We start from the raw sequence: 20824 nt of genomic DNA, 5'->3' as shown, positions 1-20824 counted from the left end.
TACTTATACCCATTATCTTGTAAGCAATTGACAAATCAAATCAAATAAATAAAAATAAAATAAATAAAAAGTGAGGAGCTGCTTTGGAAGATACTTCAGGTAATGCTAGCACTAATTATCACCAAAGCAAGAGGCAGAGCTAGGGTGTATAGATGAAGAGGGCTTCTGAGATAGTAGTTTTGAGACTAGTAATGCATCCTACAGGTATTCCTCGACTTACAACTAAAATTGAGCCCAAAATTTCTGTCATAAGTGAGACATTTGTTAAGTGAGTTTTGCCCCATTTTACAACTTTTTTTTGCCACTGTTGTTAAGTGAATCACTGCAGTTGATAAGTTAGCAACCTGGTTGTTAAGGGAATCTGGCTTCCCCATTGACTTTGCTTGTCAGAAGCTCGCAAAAGGGGATCAAGTGATCCCAGGACAACCACAAATGTCGTAAGTATGAACCATTTGCCAAACATCTGAATTTTGATCCGTATGATTGTGGAGATGCTGCAAAGGTTTGTTACTATGAAAAATGGTCATAAGTCACATTTTTCAGGGCCGTTGTAACTTTGAACAGTCATTAAAAGAACTGTTTGTAAGTCGAGGATTACCTGTATATGTTTACTTTGCCATAACACAGAGGTATGAGATGCATGGAGAAATTGCTAAAAATTAACCTTTCCGCTTTTAAAGGACATTGTGTTTATGCCTGGGTCATAAACAACATTTTTCTGTCTCTTTTTCACTGTCACTTCTTTCTCTACATTTTTTAAATTGGGGGATAAAACACACAGAAGTAATTTTTTTTTAGTTTTATTTGTGGGTTTGACAGGTAAGCTAAGTTAAAGTTAAGGGACAGGGCTTTCTTCCACGCTCACGTTGGAAGACCTCTTCGTCTAATCAACATATCCGATTCTGAGATTGTTGAAGCAGAGGCCGGTCTCTCCATGAGGAATCACTGAATCCTTTGAAATGAAGAACATTGCAAAGCAGCTACCTGGAGTGATTTTTTTTTAAAAAAATGGAGCTGGAATTCCAGAAAGAGTAGGTTTCTAAAAAATGAGGGTGACCACAAGGAGCGTGCTCATTACTTAAATTTGGAGGAGTTGAAGAAGGATGGAGGGAGATCTAATACGGAAATGGACTTTCCTGATAGTAAGGACTATTAAACAGTGGAACAATGTGTCTCTGGGAATTGTGAGTGCTCCGTTGTTGGAGGTTTTCAGGAAAAGATTGGACAACCACCTGTCTGAGATGGTATGAGGACTCCTCCTTGGGTTGGGCTAGAAGGCGTCCCTTCCAGCCTTATGACTGACTGCCTCCTGTCACAATTAAACCAATGCTGCCAGCAACTCCAATGGAAAGATGCAGAAGTCCAGGATATAGGCAGGGTGAGGATCCTGACCACTTTCTGGACACTTCTGAAAACAGTTGCCAGAAATAAAAGATGGATGGAAAGTCATTTTACACATCTTTACACATTTGGTCTCGTGGTTAAGACAGCCAAGCTAGAAAGCAGAAGACTGCAAGTTCTATTCCTGCCTTAGCCATAAAAGCCAGTTAGGTGACTTTAGACCAGTCACTCTCTCAGCCCAAACCACCTGACAGGATGGAAGGAGGAAAGAGGCATATTAGGTACGCATACTGCCTTGAGTTGTTTATAAAAATAATAAAGGTGGAATAAAAGAATAAAATAAAAATATCACAGAAAGTGCCAACACTCAGTTGATCTTGGCTAATCGTCAAAAAGCAAAGTAAGATGGATGGGTGGTATTTTGGAGGAAGACCAACAAGAAATCCCACGGTATAGGCTAGACTGGAACTTTAGAAAAAAAAATCAGAAAAAGGCAGGGGTCTTATAGTCAAGAAACTCCAGGGAAACTTTTACCTTCTAGTGTTTTCCCCCAAGTAATTAACAGAATTGAGGAGGTCTTCTTACATTCCCCTACTAAGAACTAAACAAGTGGTTGAAAATAAAAATATGGTGCAAATGAGGGTATATTCAGCATAAGCATGCTGAAAAGCATAGGCAACCTTAAAAGATTAGCCTGAAGGTTACCTCTTTTGTGTGAGTGGGTGGGGAGAGATAAGAACTTTGTTTGCTTGATGAATTCAACTCTTTTTGTAAGGTTGGAATGCATTTTGTTTTATTAAGAAAATCTGTATGGACACCCAACTCATTCATGGCATCTCTTATAAACTTGGGAGCTCTCTTGCTTTTCTTTTCTGTTATTCTTCCCCTCCACTGATCTCCTCCTCCTTATGTCACCTCTTCTAGAAGAGAGAGGAAAGTATATGAGTTTATACTTAGATATTTTTGTGAGAAAGAGTAGCTTATTTGTGAAAAACAAGAAGCAACGGACGGAAACTAATCAAGGAGAGAATTAACCTAGAGCTAAGAAGAAATTTCCTGAAAGCTAAACAACTAGAACAACAATTAATCAGTGGAATGGTTTGCCACCAGAATGTCCATGGAGATCCCCAGTCATCCAGGTCATAGTTACCCCAAAGATGCATTTTCAAGAGGCAACTGGACTTTCTGGTTTTTCTTGGAAGATTGGAGGATGAGAAGCAAAATGTCTTCCAAGAAAAATCAGAAAATCCAGTTGCTTGAGATTCGCTACCAGAAGTTTTGGGTATTCCAATACTGGAGGCTTTTAAGAAGAGATTGGACAACCTTTCTCTGAAATAGTATAGAGTTTCCTGCATGAGCAGGGGGTTGGACTAGAAGACCTCCAAGGTCCCTTCCAGCTCTGTTATTCGGTTATTTATTACCAGGACTTGGCTGAAGCTCTGACATTATCACTGTGTTTTGTGGCACATCATTTGGCGAAGGCTTTCACTAAACAACTCGCAGCGCTCACTAGCATTACTGAGAGAGAAATGCTTCTTTCCCCCTACTTTTTGTGTAACAGGCACATGTTTTCCCCCTAATTTTTACACACATTTTAGCTTCCCCTCCAATCTTGCTCCCCCACCCCCCCAAACAGTTTTAAGTCTTTGATTCTGTCCAATGTAACTGTCTCGACTGGCCAGAATGACTTATGCATCTTGGCTCTTGTCCTGTTTCCATGATGCCGTGAGAAAAAAGTGTGTGCCCCACCAGGGAGTCAGAAAAAGAAGGCAGTGGGGAACGGCGGCGTGCCAAGAACCACAGGTGTTATAGACATCATGAATCTGAGGAAACTTCTCACTGAGGACATTTGGAGGTCATCCCATCCAGCCCTGGAATGAATTCATTCCCTTGAAACTCTAATGACTCAAAGGATGGGACAGAGCTTAGCATTGGAATGAGCTGAAAATCGAGATGTTTACACCTCACCTCTTGTCTGCAGCTCACTCCTGCCATGAACTCAGATCAGGTGAGCACAAGCAGCTAATTCATCCGCCTCACCTTTGCAATAAAAACAACCATCAACTGGTCTGTTTCAGAGGCTTCTTGGAAGGATCACGAGGAGTGTAAGTACAATGAGTTCTGGAAAACTCCAGAAAATGTTTTGGGTGTGCTGAATAACTTTAGCCAATTAAGTAGGGAAGGAGCAGGAGGCCATCAAGATGCCATGAGGTGAAAGTTCAGAGAGAGTTCCCGAGGCATCTTTGCTTACCTCATAACATTCCTCAGGACCAATCCCTGACAGGACAGCATGAGAACTTAACAATAATAAGTACCATTTATTTAAAAAAAAACATAAAAGCTGTGCTCGATCAGAAATAGACTTTCAAGAAGAGATTGGGCCGCCATTTCAGAAATGGTGTAGGGCAGAGGTCTCCAAACTTGGCAACTTTAAGACTTGTGGACAAGTCCACAAGTCTTAAAGTTGCCAAGTTTGTGGACACCTGGTATAGGATCTCATGCTGGAGTGGGGGGTCGGACTAGATCAGGGGTCACCAACCTTTTGGATTTCAGGGACCACCAAACTCATTATTTTAAATTCTGCGGACCACTAATATGAATTTTGACTTATGGGGGCTTGCTGACGTTTTCCCAGGGTCTCTGCAGAAAGCAGCAGAGACCCTGGGAAAATCCCCCCAAAAGGCTGCAAGAAAATTCCCTACCCCGTTTTCCTACCGATCGATCATTCTTTATTTGGGACTGCAAGATACCGCCTCCAGCTCCATTCTTAGGGGGAAAGAGAGAGAGAGACTTTTGGCTTCATGCAAGGAAAGCAGCAGAAGCAGCAGAAGTCTTTCTTTTTCTCCCCCAAACTCCGCCAGAAATGAGTCTTTGTGAGACTTATTGCGCCGGCACAGCCTCTTGGAGCAGGATGCCTTATAGTGTCCCAAAGACTCATTTCTGGCAGAGTTTGGGGGAAAGAAAGAAAGACTTTTGCTGCTTTCCTTGCTGCAGCCAAAAGCAGCCTTGTGTTCCCGCACAGCCTGGATTAATTGCTTTGGGAGGGGGTGCTTTGGGGGTGACATTTCTCTGTGGACCACCAAAATTTTCTCACGGACCACCAGTGATCCCTGGCCCACTGATTGGCAACCACTGGACTAGAAGACCTACAATGTCCCTTCCAACTCTGTTAATCTGTTAAATCTGTTAATATAATTTACCCACTTTCTCTTCCCTGATTAGACATATTCAAGCAGGGCTAAGTTAAACAACCTCCTTGCTTGTTGTCCAAAAGTTGATACACAGAGGTAGGCTGCTTCTGAATAGGGAAGTTCTAGTCTTAGCAATCATTGCCGATTATTTTGAAGGTATTACTTCTAGTTATTAGCTGATTTGAATCTTTTCTAGGAAAACAAGAATTTGTTGGATCAGGCTGAGGACTGTTTAATCCAGTGCACTATTTATCCTGAGGATCAACCAAGCAGCTTCAGGAAGTGCCTTGTGTGGCCATAGAGGCAACAATTTTTCCAGATAGTTTCTCTCAGCAACTGGTATTCAAAGACACACTGCTCTAAATACTGCACAGAATGGTGTTTCTCAAACTTTGCAACTTTAAGATGTGGACTTCAACTCCCAGAATTCCCCAGTCAGAATTCTAGGAGTTGAATCTACCCATAACGAAGTTGCAAAAGTTAAGAAACACTGATATATTTCTATATTGGCATCACGGGCACTGGCACACAGGCATACACACATATTTTTTCTCACGTCTAAAACGGGAAAAAACCTTGCTAGCTGACATCTTTAGCAACAACAAATCAAACTGCTTCCCATTTTTGTCATTTCCAAAAAGTTCTATTGATTAAAAATTCAGTTCAGGAACTCGGTATTCCTCTTTAACAGACCTCCAGATGGGTTGGACTGCAATTCCTAACTTCTCTCACTAGCATTATCTTTCTCCAAAGTTGCACCTTTCAAAAGTACTGGACTACAACGGCCATCACCCATTCAACACCACAACTAAGGATCTTAAGTAGTTCAGTCCCAGATATTTGCATGGTTTATGGTTAAGGAAAACTGCCTTCTAACATAATTCAAGCCCAACATTGAAAAGAGAATGAAAAATTCAGAAACAAGCAGAACTTGACAAAGTCACCCCTTTCTTACTCATCTTGTCTTTTCGCTCCCCTTCTTTTCTACTAGATTCTGCAGCTGCCCTGTATCTATCCTTAAAGCAACAAAGAGAATTGGCTGTCTTCTCCCAGTGTTCCTTAACCTTTTAACATCTTTTATCTGCTCTTTTCAGAAAGCTTTGTGGAACATAAATAGCTACAAGTAGTAGAATTGCACAAGACACAATTGCCAGCCCCTCTCCCCCTGGGGCTACTCACCCTTCTTCCCTAGAAAGATTAGCCCACCCAAACCTTCTCATTAAATGAGAATTGGATAATTTATTAACCTGTCTTCATTTGGGTTCAGAAGAGCTAAAAGCAACTGACCACACTGAAGTCTATTTAGGTTAAAGGTAAAAGTTCCCCTTGCACATACGTGCTAATCGTTTCTGGCTCTAGGGGGTGTTGCTCCGTTACAAAGCCAAAGAGCCAGCGCTGTCCGAAGACATCTCCGTGGTCATGTGACTGGCATGACTAAATGCCAAAGGCGCGTGGAAGGCTGTTAACTTCTCACCAAAGTGGTCCCTATTTTCCTACTTGCATTTTTACATGCTTTCGAACTGCTAGGTTGGCAGAAGCTGGGACAAGTCACGGGAGCTCACTCCGTTATGCGGCGCTAGGGATTTAAACTGCCAAACTGCCAAGCTCGGTGTCTTAGTCACTGAGCCACTGTGTCCCTGAGAAATCTATTCAGATCGACTAAAATAGCCCCAAACACACTGGCCAGTACATGAGAGGGAGGGTCCATCTCCCAGATGGTTACACACCTAGATCCTCCATCTTTCTCACTGCTAGCAAGGCGGATCTGAAGTTAATAGTCCAGCAAACTATGGACAGTTTCTCCCTTTGCCCTATACTTGCAAGACCATTTTCATTCGGTTACACTGTACAGCTTTGAGTGACCAGTGCAGTTGGCTTAAAAACCAGAACGGGACTGAGGAAGGGAGGAGGATGGATGGGGTGAAAGACCCTTAAAAGGAGGATTTATCATTTGAACTAATCCTACCAGGGATGTTCCCTAAAAAGAAGGGCCTCTGGAGGATGTGACCACATCCTCTTTGCAAGCCACAGATGTGCCTAAAGCCCAAGGGATTCTGTACAGTGTATCCAGGTCCCCATATCAACCCCCCATAACCACCGACAGCCTCCCATTCCTATGAAATGCAGTTGAGTATGGAACAATGGGTACCCTTTCAACAGTTTGCTCCGGCTCACGTCAGTGCCGAAACCCAGCAGGGTGAGATAATCAGTCAATTGTTTCTGGAGTACAAGCCTCAAACTGGATCATGAAGGGCCTTTGGGCAGGATGGGGCTGGGGTTTGGGGAAACACTCTGGAAATGCCAAGATATGCTTCAGACTGTCACCCCCACACCCCAAATGACAGGGGGGGGCGCGTTTAGAGGGCCTTCTTTCTATCTGCTCTGACAGAAGCTAGTTTCCAAAAGACGGTGGAGGGTTGTTGTTGTTTTTTTTGAATGAATCTAACACAAAAAAACAAAAAACTAAAGGAGGAAAAAAGAAAAAGAAGGAGAAATAAAAATAACCACTCCATTTAAAACTGGTTGTTGTTTTCTTTCTGGTTCATTTCTCCCAGTGGCACAACATGGACAAAGCCTTCATTGTGGATCAAAATCTTCTGGATGAACAATTCATCCTGGTGACTAACCAAGCGATGGGAGCTTCCTGTGTCGCTCTCGCCACGCTGAAATGTCAGACCCCGGTTCCTGAATGAACGGAGTCCAGATGATGGTGGCTACGTTGGGCCTTGACTGCCCTGAGCAGAAAAGTCTTTGCCCCTCCCTGCCCTTCCTTCGCTCTCCCAATGGCACAGGGGGATCAGCGGGCCTCAAGGAAAGGCACTCTGCTCATGCTCAGGTGTGCAGCTGCTTCAGATGTTTGCAGAAATCTGCAGCCTTGTTGAGACTCAGCTCAATGGAAAAGAAAAGAGTAGAAAAAGAGAGAGAGAGAGAGATCCGGGTCTCAGAAACGTGGTATCGCCTGGTGGTGTGCTTTTAACTTGACTGCTGTTAATCAGCGTAGGGCTATAGGGTCAAATCTAGTCCAGGATCTTGTTGCTAATCCTGGTAATATCCTGTCTCATACTATGCTCAACCAGATGCCTCCTGGGAAGCTCACAAGCAGGGGGCAGAGAATAGAGGTAGTCCTCAATTTACAACCACAATTTATGTTGCTAAGCCAGACCATTCTTGTTTAAGGTGAATTTTGCCCCATTTTACAACCTTTCCTGCCACAGTTGTTAAGTGAAATCTTTTCTGTCCTATCTCATGCACAGAAATCCACCTCTGTGCATGAGATAGGACAGAAAAGTAAAAAATGGCTCTTTCCTAACCCGTCACGTAGCGATAGAAAGAAAGCCGTTATCAGTCCATGAGTGCAGGCAAGAATGGAGGGAACCTCCCTCAACCCCTCGAGGGTCAATTTAGTGACCAATCAGGATTGCAGATGTAGCCACGTGACATGAACTACATTTCCTAGGATACCTTTAACTACATTTCCCATGATGCATTCCTTTAAGGGGACAGCTCATAATTCCTAAGTAACTAGCCAACTCCCATAGGCTGGCTGGGACAGCACAGAATCAGTTCAGTCTTAAGTTAGTAACATGTTTGTTAGGTAAATCTGGTTTTCCCATTGACTTTGCTTATCAGAAGATCAGAAAAGGTGATCGCAGAACACCAGGAAACTGCAACCGTCATAAATATGAACCAGTTGCCAAGCATTTGAATCTTGATCATCTGACGGAGGGGATGCTGCAATGGTCATAAGTGTGAAAACGGCCAAAAATCACTTTTTTCGGTGTTGTAGTTTTGAATGATCACCAAACAAATGATTGTAAGTCGAGTATTTCCTGTAATAAGCACTTATTATTTCTTAATAATTATAATTGCACATAACTTGTGAGAAATACCTTATGCTGTTTAAGACAGAGCAACAATTTCTCCATCTCCATTTCAAAGCACCTAAAACTTAAGGCCATGTGAGCATCTGAGACTGAAAACCCCCATAAATAAGCTTCTTTCTATTGTGAAAAAAGCAAAATTAAAATAAATAGCCCTTTGCTGCCTGATAATTAAAGTTTGTTCAATGAAGGCAGGCAGAGGTAGACATTTTCAGTACAGGGAGGTTTCATTTCACTAGCACAAGTGCTTTGGAAAGTCCATTTACTAACTCCACAGTTGGTCTAACTCACTACAAGGGAACTTGTAGGTCATCTAGTCCAACCCCCTGCTTAAGCTGGAGACCCTATACCATTTCTGACAAGTGGCTGTCCAGTCTCTTCTTGAAAGCCTCCAGTGATGAAGCTCCCACAACTTCTGAAGGCAAGCGGTTCCACGGGTTGATTGTTCTCACTGTTGGGAAGTTTCTCCTTAATCCTAGGTTGCTTCTCTCCTTGATCAATTTCCATCATTGTTTATTGTCTGGCCTTCAGGTGCTTTGGAAAATAAGTTGTTCCCCCTCCTCTCTGTGACAGCCCCCCAGATACTGGAAGACTGCTATCATGTCTCCCCTGATTCTTCTCTTCACTAGACTAGCCAAGCCCAGTTCCTGTAAATGTTCTTCATATGCCTTAGTCTCCAGTCCCCTAATCATCCTGGTTGCTCTTCTTTGCACTCTTTCTAGAGTCTCAACATCTTTTTTACAGTGTCTGGACAAAAACTGGATGCAGTATTCCAAGTGTGGTCTTACTAAGGCTTTATAGCCTAGCATCTCACGTGATCTTGATTCAATCCCTCTGTTAATGCAATTTAGGATTCCATTGGCTTTTTTTGGCTGGCACCGCACACTACCGGCTCATATTTAATTGATTGTCCACTAGGATTCCAAGATCCCTCTCACAGTTACGGCTGTTAAGCCAGGTTTCACTTAATCTATACGCGTACTTTCACTTTTTTAATGCCTAAGTGTGAGACTTTACTTTTGTCTACATTGAATTTCATTTTGTTAGATAGGGCCCAGTGTTCAAGTCTGCCAAGATCCATCTGGATCTTGAGCTATCATCTAGGGCAGGGGTGTCAAACTTGTGGCCCATGGGCCGGATGCCTCACGACCTGGCCACGCCTACCCCTGGTTTAGAGAAGGAGGGGAAAGCCACGATACGTCACACAACTACAATGTGATGCCGCGAGTTTGACATCCCCCCTTGATCTAGGGTGTTGGCTGTTCCAACCAGCTTAGTGACGTCTGCAAATCGGATGATTTGCGGGGCAGCCCACAAATGGCAGGAAATCACAAGCAGGGGTGGAAAGAATCAGCCCTGCCCAGTGTTTATCCCTGGAGGTAGATTTCCTCTGGTCATGCAGTTTCCATTCAAACAGAGGGACACAAAACCACGTTCCTGAAAATTGGTAGGAAAACAGCAGTTCAGGCGTGGGCCTGATGCCAAAATCAAGCTCAAACAAACCAAATATTACTTCACAAGCCAAGAAAGTCACGGATTGAACAAAGGCAAGATGGCTGTTTTTGAAGTCGCTGGTAGAAGGCACATTTCAGGAAGAGCGAGCAAGGTCACCTTGTCATCTGTCTGACACACAACTTTTTTTTTCTTGGTTGTCTGTGACTTGGCATGTTACAGGGATCCAGCTGCTGCTCCCTGTGGTGTAAACCAGGTTATCAAGCTAAGCTGCAAGGCCTTTATACACCCTACACCAGGGGTCTCAAAACTTGGCTACTTTAAGACTTGTGGACTTCAACTCCCAGAATTTCTCAGCCAGCTTTGCTGGGAATTGAAGTCCACAAGTCAAGTCTTAAAGTGGCTAAGATTGGAGACCCCTGCCCTACTCCCTTAGACATTTTGTTTTCTAGGTTCACCCAACCCCTAAAATAACCAAATCAGCTGCCTTCAAATGAAAAGGTAAACAAGGCAATGCCATCCTAACTAAGTTAATTGTATTGGGAACATGCAGGGTTAGTTCTTAACGGAACTGATTAAGGCTTTTCTGTGAACACAGCCCTTACAGCTCCTTTCTTTAGGCACCTGCCTGGAGTTTAGAATATAGAATAACAGAGTTGGAAGGGACCTTGGAGGTCTTCTAGTCCAACCCCCTGCTTAGCCAGGGAACCCTACACCATTTCAGACAAATGGTTATCTAACATCTTTTTAAAAACTTCCAGTGTTGGAGCATTCACAACTTCTGGAGGCAAATTGTTCCACTGATTAATTGTTCTCACTGTCAGGAAATTTCTCCTTAGTTCTAAGTTGCTTCTCTCCTCGATTAGTTTCCACCCATTGCTTCTTGTCCTGCCCTCAGGTGCTTTGGAGAATAGCTTGACTCCCTCTTCTTTGTGGCAGCCCCTGAGATATCAAAACACTGCTATCATGTCTCCCCTATTCCTTCTTTTCACCAGACTAGACATACCCAATTCCAGCAACCGTTCTTTACATGTTTTAGCCTCCAATTCCCTAATCATCAAGTTCAGCAAGTTTGGATGAAAGGACCCAAGATATCTCCAGCTTTGACAAATCCAGGTCTAAGCCTGTATAGTCTATGAGGAAAATGTTAGCACGTCCTTTCCTTCCGCTTCTCTCGCTGCCGTTTCCACTTAAAGAAACATGTTCAAATCAAGAGAAGTAAAAAGCTCCACTAAATTCTTCATTGATTCAGTTCCTACCTTAAGCGCTGCAAGAAGAGACTGAAGAACTGGGAACAGTTAGCCTCGATTAGTGACGCATTGAAAATACCTGCAGAAAAAGGCTAAGAAACCTCTATCTTCCCCACAAAGAATGATGTGGAATGCAGGTAGTCCTCAACTTACGACCACAATTTAGGACCAGAATTTTGGATGCTAATTCAGTCAGTTGTTAAGTGGGTTGCACTCAATTTTATGATCATTTTTTTGTTGTTGCTATAGTTGTTAAGGGAATGACTAGTCACTTCCCTGTTAAGCAAATCTGGCTTCCCTCATTGACTCTGCTTGTTGGAAACTGGCTGGGAAGGTCACCCCATGACCCTGGGACCCTGCAACAGTCACAAATACACAACGGTTGCCAAGTGTCCGGATGTTGATTGTGTGGCCCTGAGGATGCTGCAACGGTCATACGTGTGAATTGTCAGTCACTTTTTCCAGTGCCATTGTTAACTTTGAATGGTCACTCAGTGAACAGCTATAAGTTGAGGACTACCTGTAATGGCTGCTGAATGTTAAGAAAAACATTCCTAACACAGAAAAGAAACAACTGGAGTGTGGAAACAGGAGCCTGCCTCCCCCCCCCCCAATTCACTAAAGCTATTCAGGTTGGGAAGATCCCTTGAATGGGGATGCTTTAATCTGGATCTTCTCACCATATAGGGAATTGGACCTTCGGGCCTCAATGGCACCTTCCAAATACTCTGGTTCTAAAACTGTGTTCCAGGAATGCGCAAAATATCACGTGATGCTTTGGGGAAGCCAAAAACCGAGGGCCCAGAACAACAGCAGCAGATGTGTGGAGGTATGTATGTGAACGGAGGAGGAGGACTTCCCCCCCCTCCTCTTTCCTCATGAGCGCAACAAGAGCAGTTCAATCTAATCTCCATCCCACTCACTCACCCAAGGAGGGAAAGCATTTGGCAGACCATCCCCTCCTGACTTTTGTTTTGAATTCCACCCCACTTTGTTTGCTTTAATTGTTCCTGACCCCATTGGGGAAGATACTTTCGGAATCTGGAACTCTCCTATAAATAGCTGTTGATGCGGCTGGAAGGGACTTGGCCGGGACAAGATGTGAGTGTGTGGTTTGTGTAAGATGTCGGAATCTCACAATGGACCGAGGTTATCTCTCTCCCCTTTGGGAGACAATCCCTCCCTCCCTCCCAAAGTTAAAACAGAGTGCAGAAGGGGGGCAAAACACAAATCTATGTTGCCAAGAATCATAAAAATTCTAAAAAGTACTGTAATACATCTGAAACATCCCTTTTTACCCAATCAGAGACTTAACAGATTTATTTCCTTATTTAAACGCTGATTTATTGTTTTGTTTGGAGGGCAGCTCCCCCCTCCCCCAAATTTCTAAAAGCCTTAAAAGAGAAAATGCCTGCAGGAAGCTCAGAAGAAGCAGGGAAGAAGACAGCTGCTCTTTCCCACTGTATGTTCCCAGATAGAGAGTCTTTGCAGTGGGAGGTTCCGTTTAATAATAAAAGAACATAAAAGATGATCCGATCCAAGGTACCTATTTATCCTGCAACTGATTTGCTCCTATGGACCAGCAGAGGCGTCTAACAAACTTTCAGCATGAATAAACTTTACTTGTCCAGAAAATGGGTAAATGGGATTTTAAACAGAAGGACACATTTTTCCCCCCCTTTTAAGACAACACAGGATGGCCTGTTCTCATCCAGTGGAGAGCCAACCTGCAACCTTTCCTCCCAACAGGCTATTTGAGACTAGTTTAAAAGAGAGCGAAACATATCCATGAAGAACAGGTTTAACTGCTAAGTGGAAATTCTTTGTGGAGAATATGTGAGTACTGGGAAACAAAGGGGAGGATTGCTACTAGAAAGGTTTAATTATCTACCGCTAGAAAAAGATGAATATTGGGTTAGAATGTTAGTTTGTCCTTCTTCCAGCTCATCTTTATAAACCTCTGAATGAGGAGCGCATACAACGGCCCCAGAGAAGTCCTTCCCCCCCACCTCGCAAAATCCTCTTACCAAAGCGGGTGGGCCACAGTAAACCTCCTCTGGAGACGAAGATTGGGGATCATGCTCATTTTCTTGGAGAGGACAGGTGAGCTGCCGGTCTTGGAGGATGGGGAAACTCCCGGGGAGTTGTGGAGCTTGGAGCAGGGGGAAATCATTCCCACTTACATCACAGCTGCTGTTCCACAGTGGCAGAGAACTCAGGCAGTTGCCACCACCACTGCCACCGCCCCCAAAGCTCTGCACGAAGCCAAGGATGGTAGCTGATGGCCGAAAGGCTAAATTAGACTCTGGAGCCAGAAATGCCCAAGGCCATGCGAAAACAGGGGCCCGAAAGGACACTGTTTCTGCCACAGAAGGGAGCCTGGCTAGGGTCCATCTTCTTTGCAAGAAGTCAGCTCTCCTCCCTCCGGTTCCTCTGAGTCTCTCGTCCTGATGTGTTGGCACTCTGGGTGCAGAGACGCGGCAGCCTCCACAACGTTAGATATTCCGGCCCCGAAGGAGCTTCGCCATCCTCTGATTTTGTGGCTCCTTGAAGGGACCCCCAGCCATTATTCAAGCTCAAAGCAAGACACACACAGGCACCATCCCATCCGCCCTGCTCTAGGGAACTTTCTGCTGTCGCCTCACCCCCAGCCGGGAAGCTAAACAAATGGCTTGGCCTGGATCCAGCTGACAGCAGGGCCAAGTTTCTCTCATCACTGTCTCCAGCAAGGGTAAGCCAGGGACAAGGGGCAAGAGGCCTGTCCCATAACTCACCTGAAGCTCCCTCTAGCTTCCTCCCTTAAAGGCTTAGGCTGTCCTGGGTAGACAGCTGGATCTGCCAATGGGGGTCAGTCTCTAACAAGACAGCAGAGTCCTTCCCACCAGCTCAAACGCAAAAAGAGTTTGCGTCTACACAGCTCCCTCCCAGAGCAGCACAAGCCGTTGGAAATGGCCACAGTAAACCCTCACAAAAGCCACAATTCCTCCAGGGCACAGTAGGCCTGAAACCTAAACCTGCCTAGCAGTCCTAGCAATGATGTCCAAACCTGCCTCGCAGTCCTTGCAATGATGTGGTGAGTCCAATTACATCGATAGTTGATCACCTCTGCTAGCCCGCCCTCTGGCCTCCAGTGAGTCCAATTTCACTGACAGCTGATCACCTTTGCCAACACACCTCCCCCCCCTCCCCCCGCCCTCGGTCTTCCAAACCCGTCTGGCAAATGTAAACATTTGCTCTGACCTTTTGCTGCTGCTCCAGGCTGCTTGCAAATAGCCGGCTGATACAAGAACGGCGGCAATGCAAAAGAAAAAAAAAAACCACCCCGAGCTAACAGCGATGAAGATGGGACAGCCGAGCGCCCCTGGGGAATCTCTTCCAATTCACTAACTTTGGCACAGTTCGTGTGGCAGGAAGGTGCGTGGGTGGGAGGGCGCGCATGTAACTTGATCTAGGCTATTAGCATATGGCGCTTCCCATCTTTCCCAGAACGAACTCTTCTGACAGGCAAACAGCTTGCCAGACTGTTGGTCAGACAGCGATCCTTTCAGCTGAGAGACCGAAGCTGGGATGGACTGCCTGCAAAACATGTGATGTGCCACTGAACTAAAAGTAGACGAGAACAGCTGCGGATTCATTCCCAGTTGGAGGGATGGGTGGCCTCCTGGGGCATCACCCAGCGGCGCAGGTGGCAGCATCATCTAGACGGAATCCTTCCCTAGTTGGACTTTTCCACAGAGAGCAAGAATGAGAGCCAGTTTGATGTGGTGGTTAAAAGGCACCAGGAGGCTGTGAGTTTTTGTCCTGCCTTAGGAATAAATTCAGCTGGATGACCTTGGGCTAGTCAACCTCTCTCAGTCCCAGGAAGAAAGGCTGAAAATGACACTTCTTGATTCTGAAAGCCATTTCTGAAAAAATGTCAAAAAAAAACCCCAACAACCCCCAAACCCTGCAGGGAATTGTCCAGGTAGTCATAAGTCTAGGATAACTTGAAGGCACCTCTGCCACCAAAAATAGACCAGTCTTTTCCTTCTTCTTCAAACCCACCTTATTTCTATGAGCACAGAGAAAACAATGACCTGGTGGATGAACCCCACCGTGGCTAGATTGTTCTGGTTACAAATTAAAGGAGAGACATGAGTCTGCTTGTGAAGGAGAGAGGCAGAACCCTATGATGGATTAAGCAAGTAGGTCTTCTCACACTGTTAAATCTCTCAGGAGGTAGGGCTTGGGGGAAGGTCTTCATTCATGCCTCAGGGGGTCACGTGAGGAGATTGCCCAGGGCATATCTGACCAATGGGCCCTTAAAAGCTGAGGAGAATATTGAGCTATTTTATAAAGCGACAGACTGTGTCCGTTGGGTCTTCAAATCCAGTTCTACCCAGGAATTCTTCAAGAAAAACTCTTTGGCTGGAATCCTGATTGCTGACACGTCGCATTGAGTGTGAAGTTGGAAGCCCTTTGGACAAGGCCTTTTGGCTTGACGTTTTGCAAAGGAGTTCCAAGAATGTGAAGCGACAAACGAGGAAGGGACTTGATAGGCTCTGAATCAAGATGAGGCTGAAACAGAGGTGGCATTCAGCAGGTTCTGACCAGTTCTGGAGAACCGCTAGTGGAAATTTTGAGTAGTTCGGAGAACCGGCAAATGCCAACTCTGACTGGCTCTGCCCCCATCTATTCTCTGCCTCCCGAGACCCCGGCTGGGTCTTCTTTGGTTGTCCTGCACATGAGAACGGAGCTGGAAAGCAGGTTAGTGGGTTGGGGTGGGAATGGGAATTAGACAGTGTGCTTCCCTTGCCATGCCCACCAAGCCACGCCCACCAAGCCACGCGCACAGAACCAGTAGTAAAATATTTTGAATGCCACTACTGAGCTGAAACTCAGAGGCCCATAAACATAATTCCTTCTTGACTGGCTGATCATGTATTGCCCTTCACCAGAGGCAGCTGGCAGAGATCCAGGCTCAGAAGCAAAAGAAATGGGATTCCTTGACAGTAAATCCCCACTTGCTCCTGGATTCTTGCTAGGTTTCTTGACTTCCCGTGCACCCTCTGCAGAGATGCTGGGTCACAACCTTTACCTGATAAATGGGGAGCTCTGAAATTTGGGGGCGGGGGGCAACCAAATACAGCTATGCAGTGGGCTGAAAAGGAATGTCAAGATTTCCTCCAGAGGAATTGGGTTAGATGTGTGTATCCCACCTCCTGCCAAGTGACTATATAAGGTTATAAAGCAGAAGGAAAAACAAATGACTCTGGTGTACAAAGCCTCACATTTGGGAGGAAGGCTGGAAACTTTTTCTGATCCTGGTCTTGATACTTGATTAGCATTTTCATTTTTTAAAAATAAAGGAACCTAAGTTGAAAACACTTCACATTTGACAAACAATCTTTGCAGAGCCTTTGCTTTGCCTGTGAAAACTTTCCTTACTTCCTGAGGCAAAGCGATCTGTACTTTCTCCTGTACCTAAAAAGATGCTTTTTCTGACAGCTTAGAGGTATCTAGTAGATCAGAGGTCTCCAAACTTGGCAACTTTAAGACTTGTGGACTTCAACTCCCAGAATTCTACAGCCAGCTATGCTATATCAGCTATGCTGGCTAGAGAATTCTGGGAATTGAAGTCCACAAATCTTAAAGTTGCCAGGTTTGGGGACCCTGTAATAGAGGGAAGAAATGAATCTTTTGTAGATAAAGTGGATGGCTTTCATTCACAAATCCTGCTGCTTTTGAAATGTCCATGCTTAGGCTATTTTTTTTTATTTTTGCTAGTTTGAGGGGTGCTAGTCCTCAGGAATTTGTATTCCTGGGTTCTGAAATGTTCATTAAAAATATCAGAGGCTATATCCTCTATTTGGAGATTTGCCTTGTGTATATAAAGGTGGGGGAAGAAAAAGAAAGAGATACTAAATGAGAATGACATTAATAGAAACAGAGGCCATAATATTTATCTAACTTATCACACAGACTTTGATAGACAGCTGCCCTTCTTATAGAACCATTTTTTTACCCTCTCCTCATTTAATTGGAGACGCCAGAAATAGACCTTCATTAAGACAGAATTAGGAGAGTTGCACTGAATCAAGAAATCTCATACCTGTGAAAGCAAACGCCATTGTGAATGTGTTTGGTTTCTAAGAGAAATCTGGACTTTATTTGTTGCAGCACACCACTAGCTCCACGAGGTGGAGGCAGTTTATCATAACAAAATCTAAACAAGGAGGTTTTTTGTTTTTTTTAGTGCAATGCGAACTTGATTTTCCCCACTGTTGAGCTGGAAAGTTTTAATTTCTTCACTCTACTTAGTTAGCAAAATACTTGACTGGCAGGATCTTGGGTATCCCCATTTGCTGATGCTGTTCTTGCTTCTCTTCCCTGACTTCTGTCCAAGTCAGTGTCTGACAAAGCCTAACCAACCTTACAGATCTTGAGGCTGAGCTTGGAGGGTCTCAGAATAAGGAGAAAAACACTGCTTTAACACACGTATGGCTAACATAATAATGATTTAAGCCTGCCTCACAGACTTGGGATGAGACGAAGGCAACATGAAAGGGAAACAGCAGAAAAAAGAAATGGCAGGAACATCCTATTTTCTAAAGCTATTTTCTAAAGCAGGGGTCGCCAACCTTTTGGACCTAAGGGACCACCAAACTCATAATTTTAAATCCCAGGGACCACTAACCAGTTCTGTGGGCATGGCCTAATTTGTGGGTGTGGCTTGGTGGTCATGTGACTGGCTGGGCATGGCTTGTATGTAAATATTATCAATATTTATATAAATATTGATTTTTTTATTTAAAAAAAGAGCAACTTTTACCCAAAATCAGGCAAAGCAGGAAGGCAGATTGAGTTGCTCACAGAACCACAGATTCATTCAGAGATCTAACTATCTGCCACTGGCTAGCTCAGTCTGTCACATAAAATTTGCTAGCAAGTAAACTCACAAAATTAACTCACAACACACCATATTTGTACATATTGAATATTTATTTAAAAAAGAGCAACTTTTACCCAAAATCAGGCAAAGCAGGCAGGCAGATTGAGTTGCTCATAGAATCATTCAGTGATCTATCTATCTGCCATCGGCTACCTGAGACTGTCACATAAAATTTGCTTGCTGTGAGTCTGCACTGAATAATAGAACCTTCAGTCCTAAGGGAGGTTCGGCTGTGCTTAAAAGCAGAGCTGAAGATCTAAAGACTAGCTAGAAAGCAAGAAATCCAACCATTTCCTGCTTCCTAGCTAATCTAAATCTCCCAGCACAGCAGAACAGATGATGGTTGGAAAAAGGAAAAATAGCAATTTAGCAGGCAAGTTTGCCAGGTAAGGAGTGAGTGGGCGGGGAGGGTTCCCGTCGGCCATGTACGTAGCGCAGCCTTGTGTTTCTGCGCAGCCTGGATTAATTGCTTTGGGGGAGTGCTCTGAGGGTGAGATTTCTCCACAGCCTACCAAAATTTTCTCACAGCCCGTTGGCGACCACTGTTCTAAAGCACCCGAAGGCCAGACAAGGAATTGTTAAGTTGTGGGAAAGACAACTCGAGACCAGTCAGACTTCAGCTCTTTTTATTAGTCTCTCTGTAACAGCTCTGCTGCAGAGTCACGGCAGCCCCTTTTATAGCGGCTGCTCACGGCTCACGGCCAATGACGGCTCTTCGAATTTCCTGCGGTCTGACGGGCCAATCAAATTGTATAATTCAAATGTTCAAATATATAACAGGAATAATGGATAGAAACTGAACAAGGAGAGATTTAATCTGGAAATAAGGAGAAACTTTCTGATAGTGAGAACAATCAACCAATGGAACAGCTTACCCTTGGAAGTTGTGAGAGCATCATCACTTGAGACTTTCAAGAGGAGACTGGACTCCCATCTGTCAGAAATGGTGTAGGGTCTCCTGCTTGGGCAGGGGGTTGGACTAGATGACCTACAAGGTCCCTTCCAACTCTGATTATCTGTTAACCTTTCCCCATAGTCAGGTGCAAGTTGGAACATGGCTCCAATTTTCTGAAATCTCAGTGTTTAGTGGTGAGGGAAGTTAGTACCCACCCCTCTCCTAGAAAAATGAAACATTCTAGGAAATATCAACAAGACAGAATATTTCCCCTAAAAGAGAAGTAATAATTCAGAGAGGCAAAAACTCAGCCCCCTCTTTTGTTAATGGGCCATTAAGGCCTGGGCCAGTCTATTCTACATAACAAAGAACTACCTCCTTCAGGCAGAGCCATTTAATTGCCCTTCATTGCACCACCCACCAAGTTTCAACCAAACTTAGCACACAGACAACCTACAAAGCTAGCTAGGACCTCTGAGGGCAACCAATCAGGATATTCTTCCTGTGCCCCAGGAAGTTCAAAGCCAGAGAGGGTATAAAACCCAGGGATTCTCAGCATCTCTCCTCTTTACTTTGCCCAAGAGCTCCAACGCATGTGATCCTGTTCATCAATACATTTTCTTTCCAAGCAACTTCCATGATTCCAATGTCTTTTTCCCCACCTGGAACCGAACCCAGAAGGATTATTTCTTCCAACAATGTTTTTTAATTAAAATAGTATTTACATCATTAGGAATCAAAGAATGTTCAACACACAGCAACTGTACTAACATTGGATTCCTTTTTTCATTCAGAATGATAGCATTCATCTACAGCGTTGAGAAATTACTATCCATTTTCTTACATTTGTCTTTTAAACAGAAAGTTGGGGAAAGTTAAACGGCTTGGCTTTCTGATTTTCTCATTCCCGAGGATAAATTTGTTCAATATAAACTGAGATGGTAAAACATATTTCTGAGAGAGTTAAGAGATTGAATTCTGGATGTAAATCCCCTTGCAGCTGTGCTTATAAATAAATGGTTTAAATTCCAATTTCAAAGAGTCAAATACATTTGTTTTTTCATAAACTGTTGAGACCTCATTAGTTAAGACCATTGACAGCATTTGAAGAAGGGTGGAAAAATGGGTGAATAGTAAAACAGGGTTCTCTCTGCCAAATAATGAGTGGGTGGAATCACTTATCTCCAAAGCTGAGGACAATGAATTGGCCAGAAGGTACAGAACAGAATAATAGAATTGGAAGGGACCCTGGAAGTCTTCTAGTCCAGTCCCCTGCTCAACCATTTCAGCCATATGGTTGGTCAATTTCTTTTTAAAAGCTCCCAATGTTGGAGCCCCCACAACGTCTTCATTGTTCTGTCAGAAAGTTTCTCCTTAGTTCTAGGTTGATTCTCTCCTTGATTAGTTTCCATTCATTACTTCTTGTTCTGCCTTCAGTTTGGAGTATAAATTGACCCTCTCTTTTGTGTGGCAGCCCCTGAGATATTGGAATACCATAAATCATTATAACAACAAGCCTGAAGATTAAGACTGGCCCATATTTGAGAAGGTTGTTTGCCTTTAATTTGTTCTCTAGTACCTAAATGGGGCTATTGTTCCTTTTCTTCTCTCTCCAGTTCTCTCTCCAGTTCCTCTTCCTTTCCCTGTACTTAAAAGTTGTCTTCAATCACTGAATAAAATGAAATTCCTATAAAACGTTTCATTTATTGAATTAATTCTTCATATGCATAAACTAATCATTGTTGTCTTGCATGGAAAAAGGAAACATTCACACTTCTAGCAGAAACAGCAAAAAGGAGGGAGGAAAACAGAACAGAAATGGCATGATGAGAACATTAATTGGACTGGGAAGAAAATAAAAAAGAGACTAGTAGCCTCTTTTT

General features: G+C 43.9%; 1 protein-coding gene across 3 annotated transcripts in view; it reads right to left on the bottom strand.

Annotated features, from left to right (window-relative positions):
• The window catches only part of PDE4C (phosphodiesterase 4C), a 59768-nt gene extending 45444 nt beyond the window's left edge, over window positions 1-14324 (bottom strand). The window contains exons 1-2 of one of the 3 annotated variants that reach the window (XM_087922842.1): window positions 14162-14324; window positions 13143-14129 (exon numbers count right to left, since the gene is read on the bottom strand). In XM_087922842.1, coding sequence (XP_087778968.1) covers window positions 13143-13288 — 146 coding nt within the window. In that variant the 5' untranslated portion in view covers window positions 13289-14129; window positions 14162-14324. Of the gene's footprint in view, window positions 1-8422; window positions 8534-13142 lie in introns of all 3 variants that reach the window. The other 2 variants (XM_087922843.1, XM_026698885.2) reach the window with 2 other exon arrangements.
• Between the last annotated feature and the right edge of the window lie 6500 nt (window positions 14325-20824).

This window comes from Pseudonaja textilis, chromosome 1 (assembly GCF_049901715.1).
Source record: "Pseudonaja textilis isolate UNSWEBS1 chromosome 1, rPseTex1.2, whole genome shotgun sequence".
Classification (NCBI taxonomy): domain Eukaryota; kingdom Metazoa; phylum Chordata; class Lepidosauria; order Squamata; family Elapidae; genus Pseudonaja; species Pseudonaja textilis.
Note: the sequence above shows the minus strand (reverse complement) of the source record. Positions and strands in the feature narration are given on the sequence as shown.